Source organism: Oryzias melastigma, linkage group LG8 (genome assembly GCF_002922805.2).
Source record: "Oryzias melastigma strain HK-1 linkage group LG8, ASM292280v2, whole genome shotgun sequence".
NCBI lineage: Eukaryota > Metazoa > Chordata > Actinopteri > Beloniformes > Adrianichthyidae > Oryzias > Oryzias melastigma.
In genome coordinates, this window is record NC_050519.1 from 10264173 (window position 1) to 10286573 (window position 22401).

The window sequence follows — 22401 nt, forward strand, 5'->3', positions numbered from 1 at the left end:
GACACGTGTCTCACCAGAAGGTCTTGCCTCGATGACGTATCGTGTGATGGGTGCCCGGCCTTGTTCACCGCTTGTCCAATGAAGCGTAAGGGCAGCACCATATCGAGAAATAAAGGGCTCTCCTGGTGGGCCCGGGGCTCCTTAGAATGACCAAAAATGTGGATTTTTACACTAAATAGTCATAGAAGCCACGTATCATTATCTTAGATGTGATATATTTTTAATGATTCTACCCTCTCCAGGCCCGGTGGTAATGTTGGCCTCCACTTCAGGTCCGTAAGTGAGCGTTTTAGCTCGAATGCGAAAGTTGTAGGTGACACCATCCGCCAGGTCTTTGATCTTCATCCACAGAGGAGAGCTGCCCTTCACATCTACAGTCACTATCTTACTGACACCTGGAGTGCGAGGAGAGGATTCTGTGCAGGAAACACTAAGACTCTAGATACTGCTTTGCACAAGCAACAAACAGCCAAGCTTTTTGCACAACAGCAGACAATGTTACACACAACAAGCATAAAAGGACGCAAACAGCTTTGTATATGAGACAAGAAAGGCTTCCAGAGCAAAGAGGGTCTGCAGGTTTGCACTGTTAGTGTATTAAGTAAAGACACACAGCAGCCTCGGTTTAGAAATCACACTCTGTTCCCAATTACTAAAAATCTGGTCAGATACCAACACTTAGCCTGCTATTAACTGGGTTTCCCCTAAGTGAACATTGAGGTTGTGTTAAACCTCACAAGAGCATTGCAGCACAGTTTATCAACCTCGCCATGTATATTTCTGCAGGGGTTCTACCCATCTGTAACAGATTAGAGCGGGAACTTAAGCAGCATGAATTAAAAAGAATACAGCAAAGAGGTTGTAAATCAGTGTCTGAGAAAGGCAGCCGAGGAATGTCAACAAACGGAAGAGTTGTTAGGCTCCAGGCAGGGTTTCTCACCGTCCACTGGAGTGCAGGGCTCATAAACCAGCCGGTAGCCTTCAATGATGCCATTGGCCTGTTTGGGCTCTCCCCAGGACACATTGACCGACGTGGTGGTGAGCTCACTGAAGTGGATGTAGCTCGGAGCACTTGGCGCTTGGGTCAAGAGAGGGAGAAAAGGAATGATGACAGATGGACGGCCTCTCAGAATAGAGACCAACTCCTCATTAGTTGCAGGAGTACAATACACAACACATCCCCTCATAATACAGAGGCAAAACCTCAAAAATGTGTCCTCTCATTTTAAAATAAAATAAATTACTTCACACTTCTAACATAAAATTGTAGGAGATTGAGCTGCTGCTTTGGATTATACAGTTTAAATATAAAAATAATCAACTGTTAAATAAATAAACACAATTAACCCTTTAAAGCCCTTAAAATAATGGACAGAATATTCATCTTTTTTAGAATTAGGATGTTTTCCAAATCCAAGCTTGGGATGAATGAAGGATTTCTATTCTATTTTGTTAAACCCTTTGATGAAACTCACAACAAAATAGCAAAAATCATTTTTTAAATGAGATATAGATAGTATCAATAATGATACATTGGGTGATTTGGTAAGTTCTGGAAAAACACACCTTATTTACCAAATTTGTGTCTCAAATATGATCCACACATTTTTAACATGGTGTAGTTGTATTAGAAATATATAATTATCAATAGTTTTTATATTCTTTCAATTGATGAGTTATTCCCACCATAAAGTTTGGAAAACTAGCTAAAATGTTCCCGCCAAAAGTGTTTTTGAGAATATAGGGGAAGCTCCCATTTTGAAATGAATGGAAAAAGCCCTTCTACTGCCTCTAGTGGAATGATAATGTACTGCAGGTCAAAAAACGTGCATACAATGAGTGTTTAGAGTACAGTTTTAATCATGCTACCAGGATATGGGTCTCAGAAATGCATGTATCAAATATAATACTGATGGTTATAGGTTTAACAAATTGTGCATAAAACAAATACCAACACAGGAATTGTTTTAAGCAGTGTTTTGTTAGTTTGAAACAGTTCAAAAACTCCTTTTAGATTGAAGAAGGAAAATCATTGCATGACACTTTGGATAAATGGGTCTGTAACTAGTAAAACTCCACACAAAAGTTTCTAAAAATCACTTTGTGACCTTGAAGTAGAGCTGTGAGAATTCTGTTGACCCAAACCAGACCCAGATAAGTGTCAGGATTTAGCCACAATTCTGCACAAAAATATCACAAATGCTTGTGTTGGCTCACTTCCCAGTACCATGTGGTGGAGGGAGCCAAAATTCCTCCCTGTGTTTTCGAGTTCTCAGCACTTTGCAACTCTTGCCAATGTCACTGCCTTCAAGGGGGCTGAAAAGACTAAAGACATTTATACTGTAAACTAGTTTTTTTGTGCTGAAAGCGAGGAGGAGGGATTCTCACTAGCATATAAACACAGACGCCTTTGTGCGGTCACAGCCAAAAAAGCAAATCTGTGCCTCTTGCAATGTGTGTTATTTGCTTTGCCGCTGTCACAAGGGTCCCCCAAATGGGGTGCCAAACTGGCCGAATAGGATTCCTATCTTTCATGCTATATCTCAAGTGAAGAAGTCCAAAACACGTCTTCTTTTTCTTGTTAAATACAAGAAGTAAATCTACTTTTGAGAGAGTTTCACTTCAGTTTTGCATTTTATCAGAGTTTCAAGATAAAATGCATCAGTTATAAACTCCTTATACATCTCAGAAGTATTAAGAAAAATGGGACAGTGAGCGACTACACGGTGTTGGCAGCAGACTTTTCTGATTTGCCACCAGCCTTTAAAAGGATCTTCTCCACATCTGGATTTTGCACCTGCTTGCTGAGTGCGCCCTCTGGTGGGCAGGGAGCGGGGCCCATCCCCTGCAGCATTGAAAGCTGCCACGCTGATCATGTAGGTGGTGTAGCCTGTCAGGTTTTTAAGCTTCACCCCGAGCTCTGGCAGGAAGAGAGTGCGCAGGCGCTCTGTCTCGTTCTGGAGCTGAAACTCCCAGAAATAGATCTGCACACATCATAAAAGAGACCAGGCATCAGAGAAGCGTACTTGTAGAATTTATTTTCAAGTGCATAAGAAAAAAAAAAACTTTTTTTGATACCTTATAACCCTGTATGTCTCCATTCTGAGCGTCTAGAGGAGGTGGGTCCCATGTGACATCCAGCTGAGTGGCTGTTGAGGACTGCACCACCACATTTTGAGGTGGAGCTGTTGGGACTGAAATGAGGTAGAGATTGAAAAATAAATAGCTTTGTAAAACACAAATAAAATGAAGATTTTGCAGATTAACACAAGCAACTCTGTTTGACAAGAATACACACCAGCCTCCCCAACAAACACCTCCTGTGGTGCACTGGAAGGGCCCTCCCCCACAGCGTTGTACACACTTAGGCGGATCTCGTATCGCTTGTGTTTACTCAAATCTACAAGGAGATCACATAGCGGCATTGTAATAGGGGGAAAAAAAAGTTAAGATGAAAGAGGAAAAAAAAGAGTTACTCCATTGAGACGTGGAGTCATGGTGATGCCTGTGGCAAGACAACATCACAAACAGAACAAAAAAGCACGAAGGCGTAGAATTATTATGCAAAGTGATGGAAAGAGGAGCCGGTCGAGGGGACACATGGGAAGATTCGAGAGTGATTAAACGATTAAAAAGGAGAAAAAACAAAGGGATAATCATATAAACACATTAAGTGTATTTGTGGCTCCTCAGCTGCAGATACTCTCTTACTGCGAGTTTTTATACCCCACATTTTTTGTATTTGTCTATATGTATTTGTTGGCTTAAAATTTTAACACAACATTATTTCTTTGTTACTGAGGAAAAGAGCTGGATCTTCTTAAAGTTGAGTTTTTCCCACCACCTTTCTTGTTACTTTATGATTTCATATTTATTCTTTGTCTTTTTTTTTGTCATTTTTTCAGAATAAAATGCATATATTTTCAATCAATCAGTCGCTACAGAAATAAACATTGTGGATAAAATGCAAAAAGACTCATTGAAGTCAACTCACTGTCGAGTTCGTACTGCGTCAGGCTGGATTCACTCAAGTTTCTGATGCTGTAAGGAGCTGCAGCAAGGAAAGAAATAGTTATAAAAGCAAATGCTGATGACAATAAAAGCAACTAAAATGAAACGTGGCAGCACAAGTGCTGAAAGGGTTCAGTCACCTGAAAGATCGGCCCAGTTTGCAGCTGGACTGTTGACTGTGCGCACACTGAAGCTGCGGAGCCTGTCGTAGTGCAGCTCCCGGTATCTGACTCTGAATCCCAACAAGACTCCATTAATGTGCTCCTCGGAGGGGAGCTAAAAGCAGATGAGGTCCGGTTAGTGTACCCTCAACAAACAGACATTAAACCAGCAAAGCCTTTCAGCCACATACCTGCCAGCGCATCAACACAGACGTGGTGGTGTGAGGTGTGACAGACAGTACTGTTGGTGCTTTGTCTGGAGCTACAGAAAATAAAAGGATAAAGCATCAGACATGAACTGCAGATTGGACTTACAAATATTCATAACCAAAAAAATCAATTAATAAAGCAGCATGGAGACCCCCCTTACCATCCTGCAGAGTGGTGATAGCCTCACTCTCCTCACTATATTCACTGTCTCCGATGTCATTAGTTGCTTTTACACGGAATTGATAAGAGGTGAAGGGCTTCAACCTTTAAAGAGAGGCAGAATAGTTACATAAAAGTTGGTATACGTTGTATATTTATTGGGATGGAGATACAAAGTCACCTGTCCACCATGTAGGAGTGCGATTCGTGGCTGACCGATGCAGAGTGGACCGTCCAATTGCCGTCTGGCAGCTCTTTGTACTGGACTGTGTAGTATCGAACGGGGGACAGGCCGTCGCTGCCCGGTTCCCATGACAACAACACCTGGCGAGCCTGCACTTCCTCCTGAGGAACAGTGGGGCGGCTTGAGGGTTGGGGCCGAGCTGAGGGACACAAATGCACAAATCTGTCAAACTCCAACATCATCAACGGTTGAAAAGTTACAGCAAATCAGAGAACATAAAGACTGGAGCTCCGGTGTTAAATGGTTAAAGCAGGTTGTAACACTTTATACTCACCTCTCTTCTCTGTTGTCACCACCAGAGCTTCGGCAGCCTCCCCCCAACCTTTCCGGGTCTGAGCCGTCAGGCGGAACACATAAACCAATTCTGGTTTCAGTCCGGTAGCGGTGTACTGCCGCGTGCTGGGGCTCAACACGTCCACAGTGGCGGCGTTGCTGTTTGAGGAATTCCTCCGGAAGGTGATCTGATATGCTGGGAAGATGAAACCACAAGGTGCCCAACAAAGACACAACATGTTCATAATTAAGTTTTTATGTCATGAAATTAACAAGCAAAGACACTTTATTCTCCATGAAAGGTGCAATGTAAATAAACTGTCATAATGTTGTCATCTCACCCAGTATAATCCCATTGGGCTGTGCAGGGGGTTGCCAGATTAGCCTCACTGAGGTGGTTCTGACTTCTGGGAACAAGATGCCAACAGGAGGCCCTGGTACTGTCAAATTCAGAGGAGATTAGAACGCTTTTTAAAAAAGGCTTTCAAAGTTAAAATGAAATGCTGAAATGACGAGAAAAAAATATTAATCAAAATGAAATCTGCACAGGATGTTCCTGCATGAAAGAAGGAACGAGACTAAACATTTCAAGCATTTTTGAGCAAGAATGACACTTAGCAGAGTCCTTGATACAAAATAAAAGAAGATTAATTTACTTCAAATAATAAGCCTGTGTTTGTGAAAAGAGGACATCAGTTTGATAAGCATCCATATGAATAATGTTGGGTCCAAAAGGTGTTTACCATCATCCAGGGTTCTTTCCAGAATTGGCGGCGAGCTAGTTCTTCCGTCTCCTATGCGAGTGAAAGCCAGAACCTGGATCTCATAGAGGATGTACTTCCCCAGACCGGTCAGCTGGACACTGTGGCTGGTGTTACCCTCTACTGCCCAGAAGCTGGGAGCGCTGTCTGAGTCCTTCTCCTTATAAACAACCTGGTTTAAAAAAAAAAAAAACCTTTAGAGGAAATCCCAATTTCCACCACAAAACATAAAAATGTGGATTATTTTAGAGTTATGACCTTATAGCCCAGAATGAGTCCATTACGGTCAGCCGCAGGAACCTCCCCCCAGCGCACCAGAATGCTGCTGGAGGTGGTGGCAAATGCTGACACATTTGTGGGACCACTGGATGGCACTACGCCAAGACATGGAAAGCGGTTTTTAGATCACAAACACTGGCTCGATTTCTGCTCTCATCATGTGTTTCTAGCCTCACCAGACTCCCTGGTCCTGCCATGGACCGCCTGGCTCCAGGGTCCAGAGCCAATTCCATTGACAGCCTGGACACGGACCTCGTACTCTGTCCACTCTTCCAAGTCCTCGATGGTGAACTCCCTCTCCAGCCGGTCCATGATTACATGGAAGAGAACTCCTCCTTTGGATCCCGCCTTGCAGTACTGGATGCGATAGCCGACGTGATCTGGGTTGCCGTTGTACTCCCACTCTGGAAGTGGCTGAGGGGAGTTTTTACACCAAAATCAATAACAATAGTATTATAAATGGCATCATAACAGTGCGAGTATGTACTGAAGGAAGAACTATATGTGTGTTGTAGCTCTTTGAGCACCACACCCTTTTGCATAACCCTACAAAATGAAAAGCACTCTCATCTAATTTGTTGAATACTCAAAATTGTTATTAAATATTTGTTTTTCATCAGGCACAATCAGGCACAGCTCCTAAAAAAAAGCAATTATACACATGATTGCTTGACAAGGCATAATTAAATAATTTTCAGTCATTTCTCAAGTATCAACACTGTTGACAATCACTTTAAAACTTACTGAACCACCATAGTTCTACTCATTTCTATGCTGTATATTCAACGATACATAATTAGGTGTAATATTATTTTCTCAGACTTTAAAGGGTGCTTGTCTTGTTTTCTTTTTATGGCATTTTGATTCCCTCCATGAGCTTAAGTGCAACAGCCGTGAAGAAGGACACAAAATTTGATGGCAGTTTAACATCCGGCTTTTAAGGCAGCCACAATCTTCCAGCCATGCCATCAATTTTTAGAGCAATATCTGCTGCTGCTGACACTCCTCTGTTTTCAAATCCAGGTATATCCTCTCTTTTTTAATCTTGTGGGGCTGCAGGCGTATCGCGAGCGCCTTCCGACTCTGCGCCCAGTTGGTAATAGACAGATGTGGAAAGAATGCTCGGGCCAAATGCTGATGTGGAGCACAGCAATAACCAAGGACGGGATGTGTCCGGCTTCTCTAAAACTCCATCAAAGTCGTTGCACATTTTCATTCATCATACAAGAGCCCCAAGCGTACAAGAACAATTATACTGAGAAAAGAAAAGACAACGTGAAGCTTGGGAGTTCATTGGAAAGCAGCTGTCCTCCAGCAAGTCATTTAATGCTGAACATTTTCCTAACTTAAGGGGGTTTTGGTTTTCCATTCTTGTGCCATTACCTTGATGTATCTAAACAAAAAGACATAGAAATAGCTCATCTGCATGCAAAGATGAAAAAAGTTTTCATCTCATAAAATTCACAGTCCTAATGTAGCAGACTCTATGCTGTCTAGCATGGATGACATGAGGATGTCTCACCACCCAGCGGAGCCACAAGCTGGTCTCACTGGCTGTGCGCAGAGTGACATTTGCAGGGGAGATGTCTGGGGGGGCCTGCAGGGTCTGGATCTTCCTGGAGGGCTGGCTGGGGGGACTGGTGCCTACGATATTCACCTGCCGCATCCTGAACCTGAGATAAGAAAAAAATCTACTGATCAGGAGATAAATCGCACAAAGCTGAGGTTTTAATCACAATAGTTTTGCGATATGAGGAAGGATTAGTTTGCTGCCGATTAGATAAGAGGAAGCTCTAATGCCCAAAAGGAATGATGGGGATTTTAAATGCAGAGAATGGATTTTAAAAGAAGAAATGTAAGAAAATAAAAGGAAATAGATTGAAATTAGGCTAAAGTTTACCTGTAGAAAGTGTAAGGGTTCAAATCCAGGACCTCCAGTGAGCGAGCATCGGGTTCATTAGCCAGCTGGTGAACCACCAGCCATTCCTCATTTTCCCCAATTATACCAATCTGAGAAGCACAGGAGAGCAAGGTAACATTACGGGCTAAAAAGAAAAAAAAGTGCTCCAAAGTCATTTTTTAACATCATAATTATATCTTACTTGAGCTTCAACCAGCCAACGAGAAATGGAGGTTTTGCCGTCATAGCCGGGTTTGAACTGCAGGGTGACGGAGCGAGGGCCGATGTTAGAAATGCCCAAGTTGGTGGGGGGACCAGGGAGCTCTGTATATGAATGTAAAAAAAAAAACACATAAAATTAAAATTTCGTGAAAATCCTTAACTTTGATGTTTGCGCTTTCACTCAAACACTGACCTGGTGGAACGCCTGAGGATATGGTGGAAGCAGAAAGCTGACCCTGTCCTTTGGAGGTCATGGCTGCAACCTGAATCGTGTAGGTAGTGAGGGCGGTGAGCCCGGTCACCTTGTACTCCTGTGTCACGTTGGGTAAATAATGGGTCACCCTGGTGTTGGTCCTGTTGAACTCTTCCCAGGAGATGCGGAAACCTGATGGAGGAAATGTATGGGGTCAAATCAGGATCAGCTTAAAGTGAAAGAAAAAACAGATTGAAAACTTGAAAAATAGATATTGTAATTGAAAAAAAATGGAAAATTTGAAAACAAGACATTGTAAATTTGATAAATAAACAGAAAATGAAAAAAATACTGAAAAACTTGAAATACATTTTGAAAATTTGAAAACGAAAAATAGTGAAAACTTGAAATAAAAAAAAAAATTCTATAGATGAAAAAAATGACTGAAAACAAATGATCCATTAGTAACAGCTGTAGCTGCTGTTTTGAATTTTCACCCCCCCCCCACCACTTTTTTGGAATCTTCTCTTTCAGTCCTCAGTTTTGCAGTTTCAATTCTGATTTTCAAGTTTTCACTGCTGAGCTGAGCCTAATTTTACATGGGGGCGGGGCTTTGAGCTCATTGGCTACCCAAAAATGCGAACGTTTTTTGCTATTTTTCTTTTTCAAATTTTCTACATTTATTTCAAGTTTTCAGTATTTTTTTTTAAAATTTTCAGAACTTTTTTCAAATTTTCAAAACTTTTCTTTTCAAATTTTATTTTTTTTTTCAATTACAATATCTATTTTTTAAATTTTCAATCTGTTTTTTCGTTCACTTTAAGCTGATCCTGATTTGACCCCATAGGAATGAACTGCAGTCAAAGCTGTGCTGCAGCCTTTCCCAGCAGTAGTAGTGATGTCAGAACGGCGTAAAACATTTATGGTTGTCTTTACGGTCACCTGTGAGAATGCCGTTTTTCTCCTGAGGCTCCTTCCAGCTGACTTTCAGTGAGGTGTCCAGGATGTCTGTGAAGCTGAGGTGACCAACGGCACCAGGAGCTTAAAAAAAAGTTAAAAAAAGGGGGGAGTTCAGTAAGACGGATACACATAACTAAAAAAAAAAAAAAACAAAGTGTTAATGTGGCTGTGTGGCAGAACATACTGTCTTCATGGGTGCGTAAGCGCTGAGGTGGACTGCGGGGCCCATCTCCAGGTGTCGTGAAGCACAACACAGACGTAAAGTACTCTGTGTACTTCTTAAGTCCAGAGATGTAACCAACATGAACGCTGTCCTGGAAGTTGGGTCGCACTGTGACAACCGTGACCTCATTGGAGCGACCAGGTTCCCACGCCAAAAGCTGGAGATTTGGAGATGAAAGCAGACGTTTAGGCATAATTTGTCATTTTTAATAAGAAAAAAAAAAAAGTCAAGTTTATGTAAAGCTGGGAACACATTACCCTTCAGTCCCCGACCACTAGAGTGCACCAGTTGACAGACAGGCTTGTTTACCTTGTATCCCTGGTTGATTCCATTGATAAACTGAGGGCTTGGGGCACTCCAGGTAAAACGCACAGTAGTGGAGTTGACAGCTTCTGCTTTCACATTTCCTGGTGGCACAGTGGGCACTGTTCCAGAGGAAGGGTAAAATAAAAATAATAAAAAAATAAAAAAACAGGAGGATCCAGGGGAGGATGAAAGAAGAAAGTGGGAGGGGGTTTGGCAGAAGAGCAAAAGGAAGAACAAAAAGAGTTAGATGGCTAAAAGACGACTTGAAATCTACAAAAGGTGCTTTCAAACTGGCTTCTTTTGGAGCGTGAGAATCCGACTGAAGGAACTTGTATTTTGGCTGATTTGGGCCGGCAGGAGTACGCCAATCAAACAGGGTGTGAGAGCACTTGCCTCAGGCGGCTTCCAAGTAAACCCTGCAGCAGTTTGTTTGAAGTGAGCATGCCATCCTGATGTAACACCGGAAAACAGTTAGGGAGCCGCACATTAATGAGTGTGATGGACACGTACACATTGGTCGTCTCGTCCCACGCAGCCTCAGACTCCCTTTGAAAGTATTTAAATGTACACGACGATCGGCGTCCGCACGCTCAGTGGAATGAGTGGTGGAAAAATTCAATTACTGGGAGCAGAGCTAAACAACACGAACACCTTACTGACATTTTTCACTTGCATGTGACTTGGATGATGAAATAGTTATTTATAGTTTGCAGTGCAGCTAAAGTGAAAATGAAACTGTCATTTTTTTTCCATACTTCCAAAGTCTTATAGTTGTGCTAATTACAGAAATATGTATTTTGGTGCAACGTTTGTTTGCAGAGGACACTGAGAGCAACTCAACAACCGATGACTTAATCAGGCATCACACCAAGTGTGCAGAGTTTTAATTACCTGAACCAAATTTAATTTATGGCTTGGTGTTCAAGTGACAAAATCATGCACCGTGATTTCTCAAAAGGAGATGCACATGAAGCAAACAGTGGAAAAACCTCATAAGAATTTATTAGCGTAAAAAGAAAAGAAAAACAGTCGTAATTATGTGAATAAGCTTAAAAAAAAGTTTGTTGACTCTCCACCAGACACCCACTGTCAAACTTTGATTTAACAAAACTGAGGCAACTGTTGATGCAACTTGTCACTTAACCAAAACTGTTTTTTAGGCTTCATTGCATGAAACTAAAAGTCTGGCTTGAGTATATGTAAGAAAGTCCCACTAAAATCATCTTATGATCTGTTTTTAAAATGTTTCCAGTAGTCTTTTAACCCTTTAGCACCAGAGCTGCAGTGTTTATGTTCTTTGATTTATTGTAACTTTTCAATTGTTAACAGATTTTTTCCTTCAAAATCTGCTTGAACTACGTTGCTCGTGTTAACAATTGAAAATTTAAAGTATGTTAAAGATTTTGTGTTTAAGAGTCAACGGCGATGCCTCAGGTCTTAAAGGGTTAATTATGATTTTGCCGTTTTTAGCTTAAATAATAGTTAAAAATGCTGCTTCTTAGGACATAGTTTCAACATAATGGCAGTAGTTTATTAGAAATTCGCTTCAAAGTTGTGGGGGGGCTATCGGCTTAGAGTAAGCCCGCCTCCTTCCCATCATCCATCTGTTTACATGCTCTCCCACTATCTTAAAACCTCCTCACAACTCCAACCGAACATTACCGGTGAAACTGAGTTTTTAGCCAGATGTTAGTTAAGATGAGGAAAATAAAGACGTACATGGATCTATTTGTCTGCAAGTGTATCAGAATGAAGCTCATGGCTTATTTTTTAACATCACAAATAGGATTTTTTTGACTGCATTTTTTGCGTTTGCTCCTGATTTTAAACAATTTGAATAAATCAATACTCAGAAATGCAATTTTAAGCTTAATTTTGTTTATATACGTCCTCCACAAGAACATGTTTAAAACACAACTTTAACTGGAGTGGGTCTCTAAAGCATCCACATGAGGTACGTGACATCTAATGGGAACAAACTGTTTCATGAAATATAAACCGTGAAACTGCATAAAATATTAAGAACACTAACATTTAGAAAGTAAAATAAATAAATAACACATAAAAACACATCTTCCTGTCACGAAACTCAACAGGACTCCAGGAGAAAAACGAAACTAATTTATTTATTTCTCCTCCATTTTTTTAAATTAACTTATTTTTCCCTCAAAGAGATACTATTGAGAATATTAAATGAGTCTGGAGTTGGAAGTTCTCCTGGTGGAGTGGATTCACTGTGACAGGAGCTTTTTTTGGAGCGCTACATCCACTGTTTCAGGTTAAACTAGAGGCTCAATCCTCAGAAAATACAGAAAGCCAAAAACTATCGTGTGGAATAGACACTGACCCCCTTGCAGAGTCCACTCTGTGACCTTGTGGCTGTAGGTTCCTCTGCCGGCTCCATTGTAGGCTCCCACCTCAATCTCATAGTTGGTCCAGATGATGAGGTCCTCCAGAAGCAGGCTGGTCTGGTCAGGGTTGGTGATGTTTTTGATTTGACAGTCGACTGGAAGCCCTGACAGACAGTACCTGACAGCATTTGACGGACAGAAAGAGCGGGGACACACAGAACGCCAGAGACAGGAAAATCAGACAATATTAAGACAGCCTTTTTCTGAAATAAAAAGAAAAAAACAGTCAGATGGACAGTTGAAAAAGGAGAAAAATCTATGCCAAATTGTTCTAAAATGACTACAGAAACAGACGTGACAACAGATTAATGGAGGAGGAAGCCATTTAATTGGCACCAATTATTCTGTGGCACGAAGAATGAGGAAAAAAAAAGCAAAGAAGCTGACATAACAGTTATTAACACAACTGAATAGCACTGATCTAGACAGCCATATTCACAACAGGCAGGTTGTCATGCGCTTCTTACCTGATGATGTAGCCCTGGAGAGGGCCGTTCTGGTGGCTCTCTGGAGGTGGCTGCCACTGGATCATGATGGACTGATTGGTGCGTCCGCTCGCGATGACTGTCTGAGGGGGTGCACTGGGGGGCTCCTCTGGGAGAGTTAGTCTGAAGCAAGACAACAACAGAAAAGGGGCATGTAGATTAAAAAAAAAGAGACAAAAAGGGAAGCCATGCATAAATTATAAAGCGTTTCTACATATTTCTGTTCCATTTCATCATAAGCATCAAATCACGATAAAGCCTCTCCGTTTAACACACCATAAAGGAAAGAAAAGTTGGAGCTAGCATCGCTGCATCTTTGCCCAAAACATATTCTCTATACTACTGTCCGCAGAGAGACAGCTTGCAGTGGCAGAGAACAGATCAAAGGGGGCCTCGGTGAAAATGGAGCTGCACAATGGAGACAGTGCAAGTGAGAGAATGATAAAAAAAAAAGAACAAGAAAGGGAGATCCAGGAAGACTTTTCAGTTTAGTCAATTTAAGATGACATCTTGATTTCTTCCCAAAGTACCAGAGTGCTGCTCTGAAAGAGATAAAGCAGAGTTTTTAGGATCAAAGAGGTGTGTTGGAGAGATGCCTTAGAAAAGTCTTGCGTTCGCTAAGGCACCGTCACCCTCCTATGGTGCGCTCCAGTCTGGGCAGTAAATGAGTGTGGAAGGAGGAGGAAAAAAACACCCAAAAAACTGCTTAATGGGTTTTGGTTATCAGCTTTGAAGATGTTTTTTTTTTTTTGCTGCAGGTGAGAAAAAAAGAAGCTGCCAAAAGCGGTTTCCGACAATGATATATAGATGTGAACCATTACAAAAAATAACAAAAATAATTGATGCTTTGTATCTGCTATTGCACCCATCAAAAGTCTAATTTCAGCTCATTGGGTTTTCTCCTGAAAAGAACCATTCTGAAGCAGACTCATTTCGACTTCATCACCGCCGCACTGAAGACCAAAAACGAGAATTTCTATTGAAATGCCTTGATGAGATGCGAGGAACAAGTTGTTTTAAAATCACGCCTTGCCAGCACATTAGGTTACACCAGATTACAGGGAGCGCTGCAAGATGCAGAGCAGATGCAGGCAGCACTCACCGATCCGTCTCTTTGCTGAACTGGCCTCTGCCTACATCGTTGACGGCACACAGGCGAAACTGGTACGAACGAGCCGGGATGAGGCCGCTGACGGTGACCCCGGTCGATTCAGGCTCAATGTTGGCCAGAAGGACCGTCCAAGGAGCATCTGAGACAGAGAAAATATTCTAAAAACTGCTTCTGAATATTAATTATCTTGCAAAGACAAATAGATTCTTCAGCAAAGTCTTTCTGGCACTAACACCCTCACATTTAAATTCAGTTATTTCTGCATATTATTGCACAGGCATTGTTTCATTTTCAGTAATAACACTGCAGCTACTGATAGAAATAAGTCATTTAGTTTGAATGCACTCCCCCAAGATATCAGATTGCAATTCAATTATCCAAACCCAGATCCCATCTGAATCCTCAGATTCATTTTCCTTTTAATAAGTTGTCATTTTCTGTGTTACCCTGAGTTTAAATGAGAAATCGCCCAACAATTTATTCTCTATTGGTCAAAACATCCTACTTCTTTGATACTATCTAGTTAAAAAAATGGAAAAAAACAAGATAGGGACATTGGACATCAACACAATTTGCCTCCTTCATAATTTGAAAGGAAGAACGCATTTATACTGATATGAAAAAAAAATGAAAACATGCAGTTGAATAGAGAAAATATAGATGTAATAAAATAGGAATGGGCACCAAATCAGTAGATCATAAAAGTACGAAGCAGCAAAATTTCCTCGGAATAAATGCAAAGTTTTCTGTCTTACTGTTTTCTGAAACCTCCAGGATGTAGTGGATCAAGGGGCTGTTGCCATCAAATGCTTGGGCCCATGTGAGGTTGATGGCTCTCTTCTCTATGGTGCTTAGAACTGCTATGGGGTTCTCTGGAGCATGGGGCAGCTGTCTGCAAGTGCACACGAATGTGAGGGGAATACAAAGAGCGATAAAGAAGGAGCAAAATCAGACAAGGAATAGTGCAATATAACACAGTTAAACAGCCAAAATGACATTGTCAGTATTATAAATTGCAAAAGAAAACATCCATCTATCATACCAAAAAGAGGAAATAAAAGTGTAAGATAAGACGGGAGGCAAATGTTCCGACCTGACTCGGAGGTGGGCGCTGCGGGAGTCGTTGCCGCCCACCGATGTCACCCTGCAGGTGTACGTTCCGATGTCGCCCGACCACGTCTGGGAGATGTGCAGGGTCCCGTCGGGATCCAGCCGCAGACGAGGCGATGTGTTCACGTCAATCACCGAGCCGCTCTTCTCCCACACATGCCTGCGGGTCGGTGCATGACTGTGTGAGTGCACTCCACATGCAGAAGGCTCACATCTCACTCCTTCCTTTGGAGCTTTATGAGGGTCTTTGGCATGCGTTCACACCGCAGAAGGTTGGCTGAAAAGCCTTGTGGTGTAGTAAACAAAAAGTATCTGGAAAGATCTTTACATAACCACCCCCCCACACACAGATGATCAGTCATACACATGTAAATGCTGGGTGATTTTGTGATTAATTGCACCTATTTGGGCTCACAGGTTAATCTCCTCTGTGATGCATTTAATTGATAGCGCCGTCTGAGGTTATTACGGTGTTTACATATTCATATGTTTACCCCGCAATCTGATCAATGTCGCAGTCCTGCAGGTGACAGCCTCTCTAATCACTAGACTCCGACGACATTTCACACGCTCTTTATCGTGCTCAAGTTGGTCTGGAGAGCAAAGGGAGGCCTCCGACTAATTCCTCAATCTGACTCTTAAGAGTTTCTGAATCTCCTCTTAGGGGGCGTTCCATGAGTGGATAAACACTGCAAGATCTCATGCAGATTTCCTAAAACCAATTAAGTCCAATGTTGATGCCAGAGCTTGTTTACCAATCTGCAACCGTCAGTGCATTCACTCCTAACCATATGCGCATGCCGGGACATCATTCTGACAGATTACCTCACTGTGACGCTGGGATCGTGGGTCACACCACAGGTCATGACAGCTTTGGTCCCCTTGATGACGCTCTGGTCTTGTGGCGGCTTGGTGATGCGTGTGCGAGCTGTAGGGAACATTCAGGGCCTTTTATTCAGAGAAGTAAATTGAACTTTGTGGCCTTTTTATTGAAACTTTGTAAAGTTATCAAGGACGACTAATTACAAATTCCTCACTATGTATAAATGGTTTAAAGCTACTAAAGGAAGGATGTAAGGGCGACCTTAAGGAACTTGTAAGAGTGTGCTCTACCTTTACATGTTAGCAAGTTACCAAGCTTTTTTCTATTCTTTCTTTTAAACTTACCCCACACGACCAGGTCGGCTGAAGCTTCATCAATGCCTCTGGAGTTACTGGCCATGCAGGTGTATGTGCCAGCATCAGACAGGTGGGAGGGGCTTATGAGGAGGCTACCCGACTCCAACAGGGTGAATCTGGGCTGCTGAACTGAGCCACTGGCCAAGACCCGCTCACCTGCAGTGAAGGGCAGATTTGATTGATGGTCAGCGAGGGGGAACCGAGGAGCAAGGCCAGGAGGTGGTGGAGTAGGAGCGATTAGAGAAGTGTCACAGAAAACAAACAGTGCAGTAAAAGTAAAGCAGAACATTTAAATAGAGATTTTTCACCCCCACCCCCATCCCGCCGTAGCTCTAAATTTAGGCAAGTCAAAACGGAGAATAATAAGCACCCCTCGAGAACCTCACGCAGCTCAAACCCACGCACCTTTCTGCCAGGTGATGGCTGGCCGCGGGGCTCCTGCAGTCTCGCAGTGCAGAATGACTGACATACTGTCAATCACGGCGCTGTCAGAGGGGCCGGCCGTGATGTTAGGGGCGATACCTGCGTGGGGTCATCCACACACACACAGAAACAGGCGTTCATTCAGACAAAATCAGTTGAGACAGAGGTGATAATGAGACACATAAACAGTTTTCCCTCTAATAAAGCAGGTGGCAGCTGAGAGCTTAATAGACTTGACAAAGGGGGCAGCTGTCAGGTCTGATTCTATGCGACAGCTCTGACACTCTGACGAGGCGTCTTCATCTCTCTGCTTCTCCTGCTCGGGCTGTGCTTCAAAAATAAGCAATAATTGCCCTAGCATCCAAGGTTACAGATCTGTTACTGCACAGAGATATAGAGGATAGATGGCTTTAAAGCAGAAGACAGAAAGAGGGACAAAAGAGGATTTGAGACGGGGGCTAGTGGAAAGGATTTAGGGATGACTTAAAGAGAGGGAGCGGAGAAGACAAGCAGAATTAGGGATTCCGACGGCTCTGAACTTGAACTTTCAAAAGGGACATACTTGTAACTGCTAGGTAGGTATTTGTCTGGATTTCTCCTGCAAGATTGCGGGCAAAGCACTGAAACATGCCCGTGTCGTCTGGCAAGAGGCCGTTGATCTGAAGACTGCCTCCCACCAGCACCCTGTACCGGGGGATCTTCACCGGGCTGATGGGCACCGCGTCCTTATACCACACTATTTCTGGCTGTGGCGTTCCTGCAGAAGGAGATGGCGGCGTATCCATTTACTGTGACCTTTTCTTTCACTCCGCCTTTTGATTTCTTTATTAACAAAATCATAACAAACCTCGTGCCTGACAGGGGATATCCACCACCTTCTCCATTTCTGCAGTGATGTGACTTGGTGGCTCTTTTATGAACAGAGGATATTCTGTTTTGAAAAAAAAAATAAATAAATGAAATTCCCCCTACATAGACATGCGGAGGCGTTGCCTGTCTGCTCTGTGGAAGTGTTCATTAATTACCAAGAACATGAAGGTAGGCCCCCGCAGTGACTGAAGGGACGCTGCTGCTGCGCAGTGATGCCTCACACTCGTAGTAGCCGCTGTCGCTGACTGCAGGCAGACTGATGACCAGCCTGCGGCCAAAATCCCGAATACCTGTGCTGACCACAACTCCGTCTTTCCTCCAAGTTATACTCATCTTGACAAGAGGTCTAGGGGAATAGAACAAGACACAAAAAAGGGAAAAAATGTGAGTTTAATAGAGAAGAATATTCTGTTTCAAGGTTAAAGAGCATCGAGGGTGTCAGGGGAGGCATCTATCACTCTGATTGACTCCATGAATTGGAGATAATAGTCAGATTTCAGTGCCGGGGCTTTACGTGACAAGAAAAACAGAGTGAAGCCTTGAGTCAATGAATAGAATGGATGAAAGGTACAAAATGTGGATTCAAACAGAAGGTTTCAAGACTCATTTAGATCAGAAAATAGAGAGGAGGTGTTTTTTTTTGGAGACCTTGCGTTGGCAACACACTCCATGACGGCTTCGTTTCTCCCCACTGTCACGCTGGTGTTCTTCGGAGGGATGATGATGGAGGGGGCGATGGGGTCTGCAGGCCCTCCCACATCTGTCACACAGCAGAAACCCACAACAAGTTAAAAGCGTTTGTGCACCTGATGATGATTGAGCAAAACGTTATTTTTCTATAGTCAACTATTAACACCTCCTTCTTCACTCCAGACCCTTTTTTCTGCTCCATACCACATTTTCCCGTGTGGGGTGTTCGTCCACACATTAGAAGCTATTATGTAACATAATTGAGACAAACACAAAAGGCGATTAAATGCAACACCATCGCTCACTGGTTTCATGGAGCCTCCAGCCATCCATCGATTCACTGCCCTCAATCAGTGATCTCTCTCTGAATCTGATCTCATTTTCCCTCCACCTCCCCGCAGACCCTGTACGAGTCTGTGAACTCGTATGTGTTTGGGTGATGGAGTGTTTACGGTGTGTAGCGTGCGGACTGTGCAGTATTGTATGCTGTGTTTTTGCGAGGTGCTCAATTTTCAGGGCTAGCTGCGGTTAATAAGGTTCCTAATCAAGTTTTTATTGTTATTATTATGCCACCTCATTGTAAATCTGGGCCTTTCATGGCTCATTTTTTGAATTTTAATTTTACGCCAATGCTTCCTGTTGCAAATGGCAAATGTTGGAGCAGAGCCTCTGCGGCTCATTACTACTGTTGGGTTGATTTTATAATGGGGTCCCCGCTTATTATTTCTAAACACAAGTGGTTTTGCATAAAATGTCATGTATGCAAAACTGGGTGTAATTGTTTGACAGTAGGCAACAAATAAAAGAATATTAAATGTTGACTAACTGCTGTTTCCGTAAAGGAGGAAGAGAAAATATGCATTAAGATGGCCGTAGGCTACAACTAGTATCATAACATAACCTTCTAATATTGACTCATTTAATTATCTGGATGCAATTTTGGAGTGAGACTGAAAGGTTAAGAACTCTCAATAAAAACTCTCAATATTTTTCTTAAAGTGCTACAAGCATAATAGTTAAAATACTCAATCATTGGATGAATCCATGTGGAAACCCTTTCTGTCAAAAGACATGTTGATTTGAAAAGGGGAGAAATAAAACACAAAGGACACAGATTAGCTCTAGTGGAGAGGATTTATGAATCTAAATGATTCAGGTCAGATGTTATTGGCTTAAAAAGTAAGATTTTAAAAATTGGCTGTAATTTTTGTGACTATTAAACGAGTTTTATGCAGCATGTAATTGGCTCAGATTTTAGACTTTGATAAAGCTTGAAACTTTGTTGTTTGTTGGTTTGTGTGACAGAGCCAAGTCTGAGTGTTTAAATCGTCAGTCAGACCCCAAATGTTCTTTAAAGCAGAAACAAGTTATTATTTCTGAATTGTAAATGAGCAAGTTAAAGAGAAAACTCGGGGATTCATGAATGTGATTTCTTGTGGTTTCATTCTTGAACCAGAAAGATTCAAATCTAAGGTGGAAACGATGTGGACCCTCCACCCCAGTTACTCTAACAAATGTGTTTAATAGCCACCGATAGATCTGCAACTCTTTAAAAACTCACTCTGATGAAAACTTTGCTTCTGTTCTTTTTGTGGGATTTTTCTTCTTCATAAAGGAGGACACATATAAAGAAAATTTGGAACAAAACTTCCAAATACTTATTTTTCAAATGGCTGTGAGTCAGAAGCAGAAAGGAATTATGGAGAGAAAATAGACTCTTCTGATGTGTGTGTCTGTTTAATTCTTGGTTTGTAACTTGTGTCTACATTTTTTTGTGTAACTTTGGATTTGTGTGTGCGTAACTTTTGATTTTTAACTCATACTATACATTTTATGTGTAACTCTACACTTACAATTGTGACTTCACATGTGCAAAAATTCCAAAATATAATTTACACAATTACAACTTTAAATTACAGCAGCTAAAAACGAATGCACAAATCACCTGTGTGTGCATAACAAGTGATTCGTGCATAATTTTAAAGGATTTTAATTGTGTAAAGTGTGTTTTGTATTTTTTTGAATTTCAACATTTTTGTACTTATGCACAAAATATATTGTATGAGATACAAATCAAGAATTACACACGCACAAATTAGGGTGATAATATTTTTTTCTCCACACATTTACATGCTACTAGAATGCTGTAGAAAACGACATAGGTATTTCGATTTTGGCTAAAAACGGCATAATCATAATTAAAACCACTGGGAATGTTTTTACATTTCTTAAAAGATAAGTGGGCTGGAGTGGTCCTTAGATATATCCTCCTGATGAAAGCCAAAATAAACATAAAAACACATTAAAGAAAAACAGAAAAATTCCTGTTTTGACTGAAATATTACCTCAGAACAGTTTGAACATTTGTGTTTAATGAGAGTGGACTCTGATGGAGTTTAACTGCAGAGCAGGTAAGCAGTTGTCAATTCTGCTAAAATTGAAATATCTTAACGTAACCCAAACCAGGAGAAACAAAATCACTCTAAAATGTCACCATTGATTTTCTACAAGTCTGTGATAAAACTCCAAAGTCTGAAATCGTTTGAGCTTCGAGTTGCATCAATGAACCAACAAGAATTCACATGAAAAAAAAAAATACAGCAAATAAAAAACTTCATTGCAATTCCACTCTCTCAACCCTTAAAAATGAACACGCACACTTAGGTAAGTAAAGTAATATCTGCAAGCAAAGAAACCCCCAACTAATAAAAAATGAAAGATGATTCATTCATGAGACAGCATCATGCAGTCATGCCAAAGTTGATAAAAATGCTATAATTGCTTCTGTAGAGAAGTTCTCTTGGCTGATCAATGTATTTTTAATCTTTTTGAACTCTTCCAAGTCTCACTCATCTTTGCACACATGAATTGATCAGGATTATTAAATAAAACTGAATGAGACGTGATTTTTGACAACAAAGAAGAAGAATCTCGTTAAGTTCCTTTTTTGTTCCAAAATATTCAGTTGGTTTCTTCCAGAAACTAATTAATGTACTGCAGTTCATAAACACCCAGTGTTGAGAATACCTCAAGTGTGTAATCGTCTAATTAAATGCAAAAAGCAAACAACACAGTGACCTGAATAATAAATTCTTGCTACAAATGTCAAAGCATTGTTTACATCTGTTCCTGTCCGGAAAGAAAGGGAAATGTAAGTCATCTCTGGTGTGTTTCGCAATACAAGAGAAAAAAAGAAAACACCACACACAGTGTCTCACCACTTAGTCGTGTCAGTTTGCTTTTCCCTTTTAAACTCGGCTCTGTCTCATTTGTATTCTTTCTCAAGAACAAGACGCTCCCTGTTCTCCTTTTCATGTCTTTCCTCCACAGAATTGCTCAAATGAACAAATGCAGCTCAGAAAACCTCACATATTTTCTGATGCAAAGCAAAAAGGGTGCGAATTGCAAGGCAGGATATGGTGAAATTCAGTGATATCTGGTCCCAGCAGGCAGCTGTGTCACCAAGCGCCGAATAAAAATAAAAAAAAGCTCTGAATTTATGACCTGAGAGGCAGATGTGGGCAGGTGTTTTCAAGAATCTGCAGTTGGATCGAACAGTTAAAAAAAAAAAACACCTTATGTAAATGATAAAAAAAAATGTCTCCAACCACAAGCCACCACTGGAATAAAAAGGAAAATAAAGCAGCAAACCACAACAAGGCAGAGATCACAGAGGTTGAATTTTCCCAATAGAAATGATTAAAATATAAGACCTTAAACTGAGGTTTCCGCTGGATTTTTGTAAAACAAACTCAAGGACTCCAGCTACAGAATCTAATTAATTGCTTGCTATTGAGCACAGTTCCACTTGTACATACCTTATCTTACATGATCTGCAAAAAATTATTCACTTAAACTAAAGTTGCACCTTTAACCTTCTTTTCAAAATACAAACTTGACATGTAGAACTTGAGAAGTTTATGAATTATTGTAGAGTGCTTTGCTAAAGATCACATTTTTGAGGAGTAGCTAACATTTTTGCTTTTATTTCAACATATTTCTGGAAGTCACTTTTTCAAAAGCTTGAATATGGAACCATTACTTTTTATCTTTTTTTTAATTTCATTGCTCCTGCTTTCACAGAGCAAATATTTTGATCTTTCTGAGATGGGAGATTTTTCAAAATTTTAATTAATCAACCGAGGACTAAACAGAAAATGATGACAATAATGATAGCTTGCAGCTATTCAGAAGACCTGCTTTCTTCTTATTTGCTTTAA

General features: G+C 41.2%; 1 protein-coding gene across 8 annotated transcripts in view; it reads right to left on the bottom strand.

Moving 5' to 3' along the window:
* The window catches only part of sdk2a (sidekick cell adhesion molecule 2a), an 89134-nt gene that overhangs the window by 9269 nt on the left and 57464 nt on the right, over positions 1 to 22401 (bottom strand). For 5 of the 8 annotated variants that reach the window (XR_004948329.1, XR_004948328.1, XM_024271668.2 and 2 more), the window contains exons 6-40: positions 18140 to 18251; positions 17647 to 17837; positions 17469 to 17552; positions 17184 to 17378; positions 16604 to 16720; positions 16187 to 16354; positions 15845 to 15947; positions 15003 to 15179; positions 14665 to 14801; positions 13901 to 14048; positions 12781 to 12921; positions 12250 to 12431; positions 9906 to 10021; positions 9558 to 9753; positions 9356 to 9454; positions 8414 to 8605; positions 8201 to 8322; positions 7999 to 8108; positions 7621 to 7771; positions 6275 to 6512; positions 6078 to 6193; positions 5802 to 5991; positions 5400 to 5498; positions 5060 to 5254; positions 4723 to 4924; positions 4543 to 4646; positions 4364 to 4434; positions 4152 to 4287; positions 3995 to 4051; positions 3299 to 3400; positions 3079 to 3194; positions 2798 to 2984; positions 941 to 1078; positions 234 to 416; positions 15 to 140 (exon numbers count right to left, since the gene is read on the bottom strand). Coding sequence is in view for 6 of the 8 variants with exons in the window: in XM_024271668.2 (XP_024127436.1) it covers positions 15 to 140; positions 234 to 416; positions 941 to 1078; positions 2798 to 2984; positions 3079 to 3194; positions 3299 to 3400; positions 3995 to 4051; positions 4152 to 4287; positions 4364 to 4434; positions 4543 to 4646; positions 4723 to 4924; positions 5060 to 5254; positions 5400 to 5498; positions 5802 to 5991; positions 6078 to 6193; positions 6275 to 6512; positions 7621 to 7771; positions 7999 to 8108; positions 8201 to 8322; positions 8414 to 8605; positions 9356 to 9454; positions 9558 to 9753; positions 9906 to 10021; positions 12250 to 12431; positions 12781 to 12921; positions 13901 to 14048; positions 14665 to 14801; positions 15003 to 15179; positions 15845 to 15947; positions 16187 to 16354; positions 16604 to 16720; positions 17184 to 17378; positions 17469 to 17552; positions 17647 to 17837; positions 18140 to 18251 (5001 nt within the window). In the remaining 2 variants the exon portion in view is untranslated. The remainder of the gene's footprint in view (positions 1 to 14; positions 141 to 233; positions 417 to 940; positions 1079 to 2797; positions 2985 to 3078; positions 3195 to 3298; positions 3401 to 3994; positions 4052 to 4151; positions 4288 to 4363; positions 4435 to 4542; positions 4647 to 4722; positions 4925 to 5059; positions 5255 to 5399; positions 5499 to 5801; positions 5992 to 6077; positions 6194 to 6274; positions 6513 to 7620; positions 7772 to 7998; positions 8109 to 8200; positions 8323 to 8413; positions 8606 to 9355; positions 9455 to 9557; positions 9754 to 9905; positions 10022 to 12249; positions 12432 to 12780; positions 12922 to 13900; positions 14049 to 14664; positions 14802 to 15002; positions 15180 to 15844; positions 15948 to 16186; positions 16355 to 16603; positions 16721 to 17183; positions 17379 to 17468; positions 17553 to 17646; positions 17838 to 18139; positions 18252 to 22401) is intronic. The other 3 variants (XM_036213239.1, XM_036213242.1, XM_036213241.1) reach the window with 1 other exon arrangement.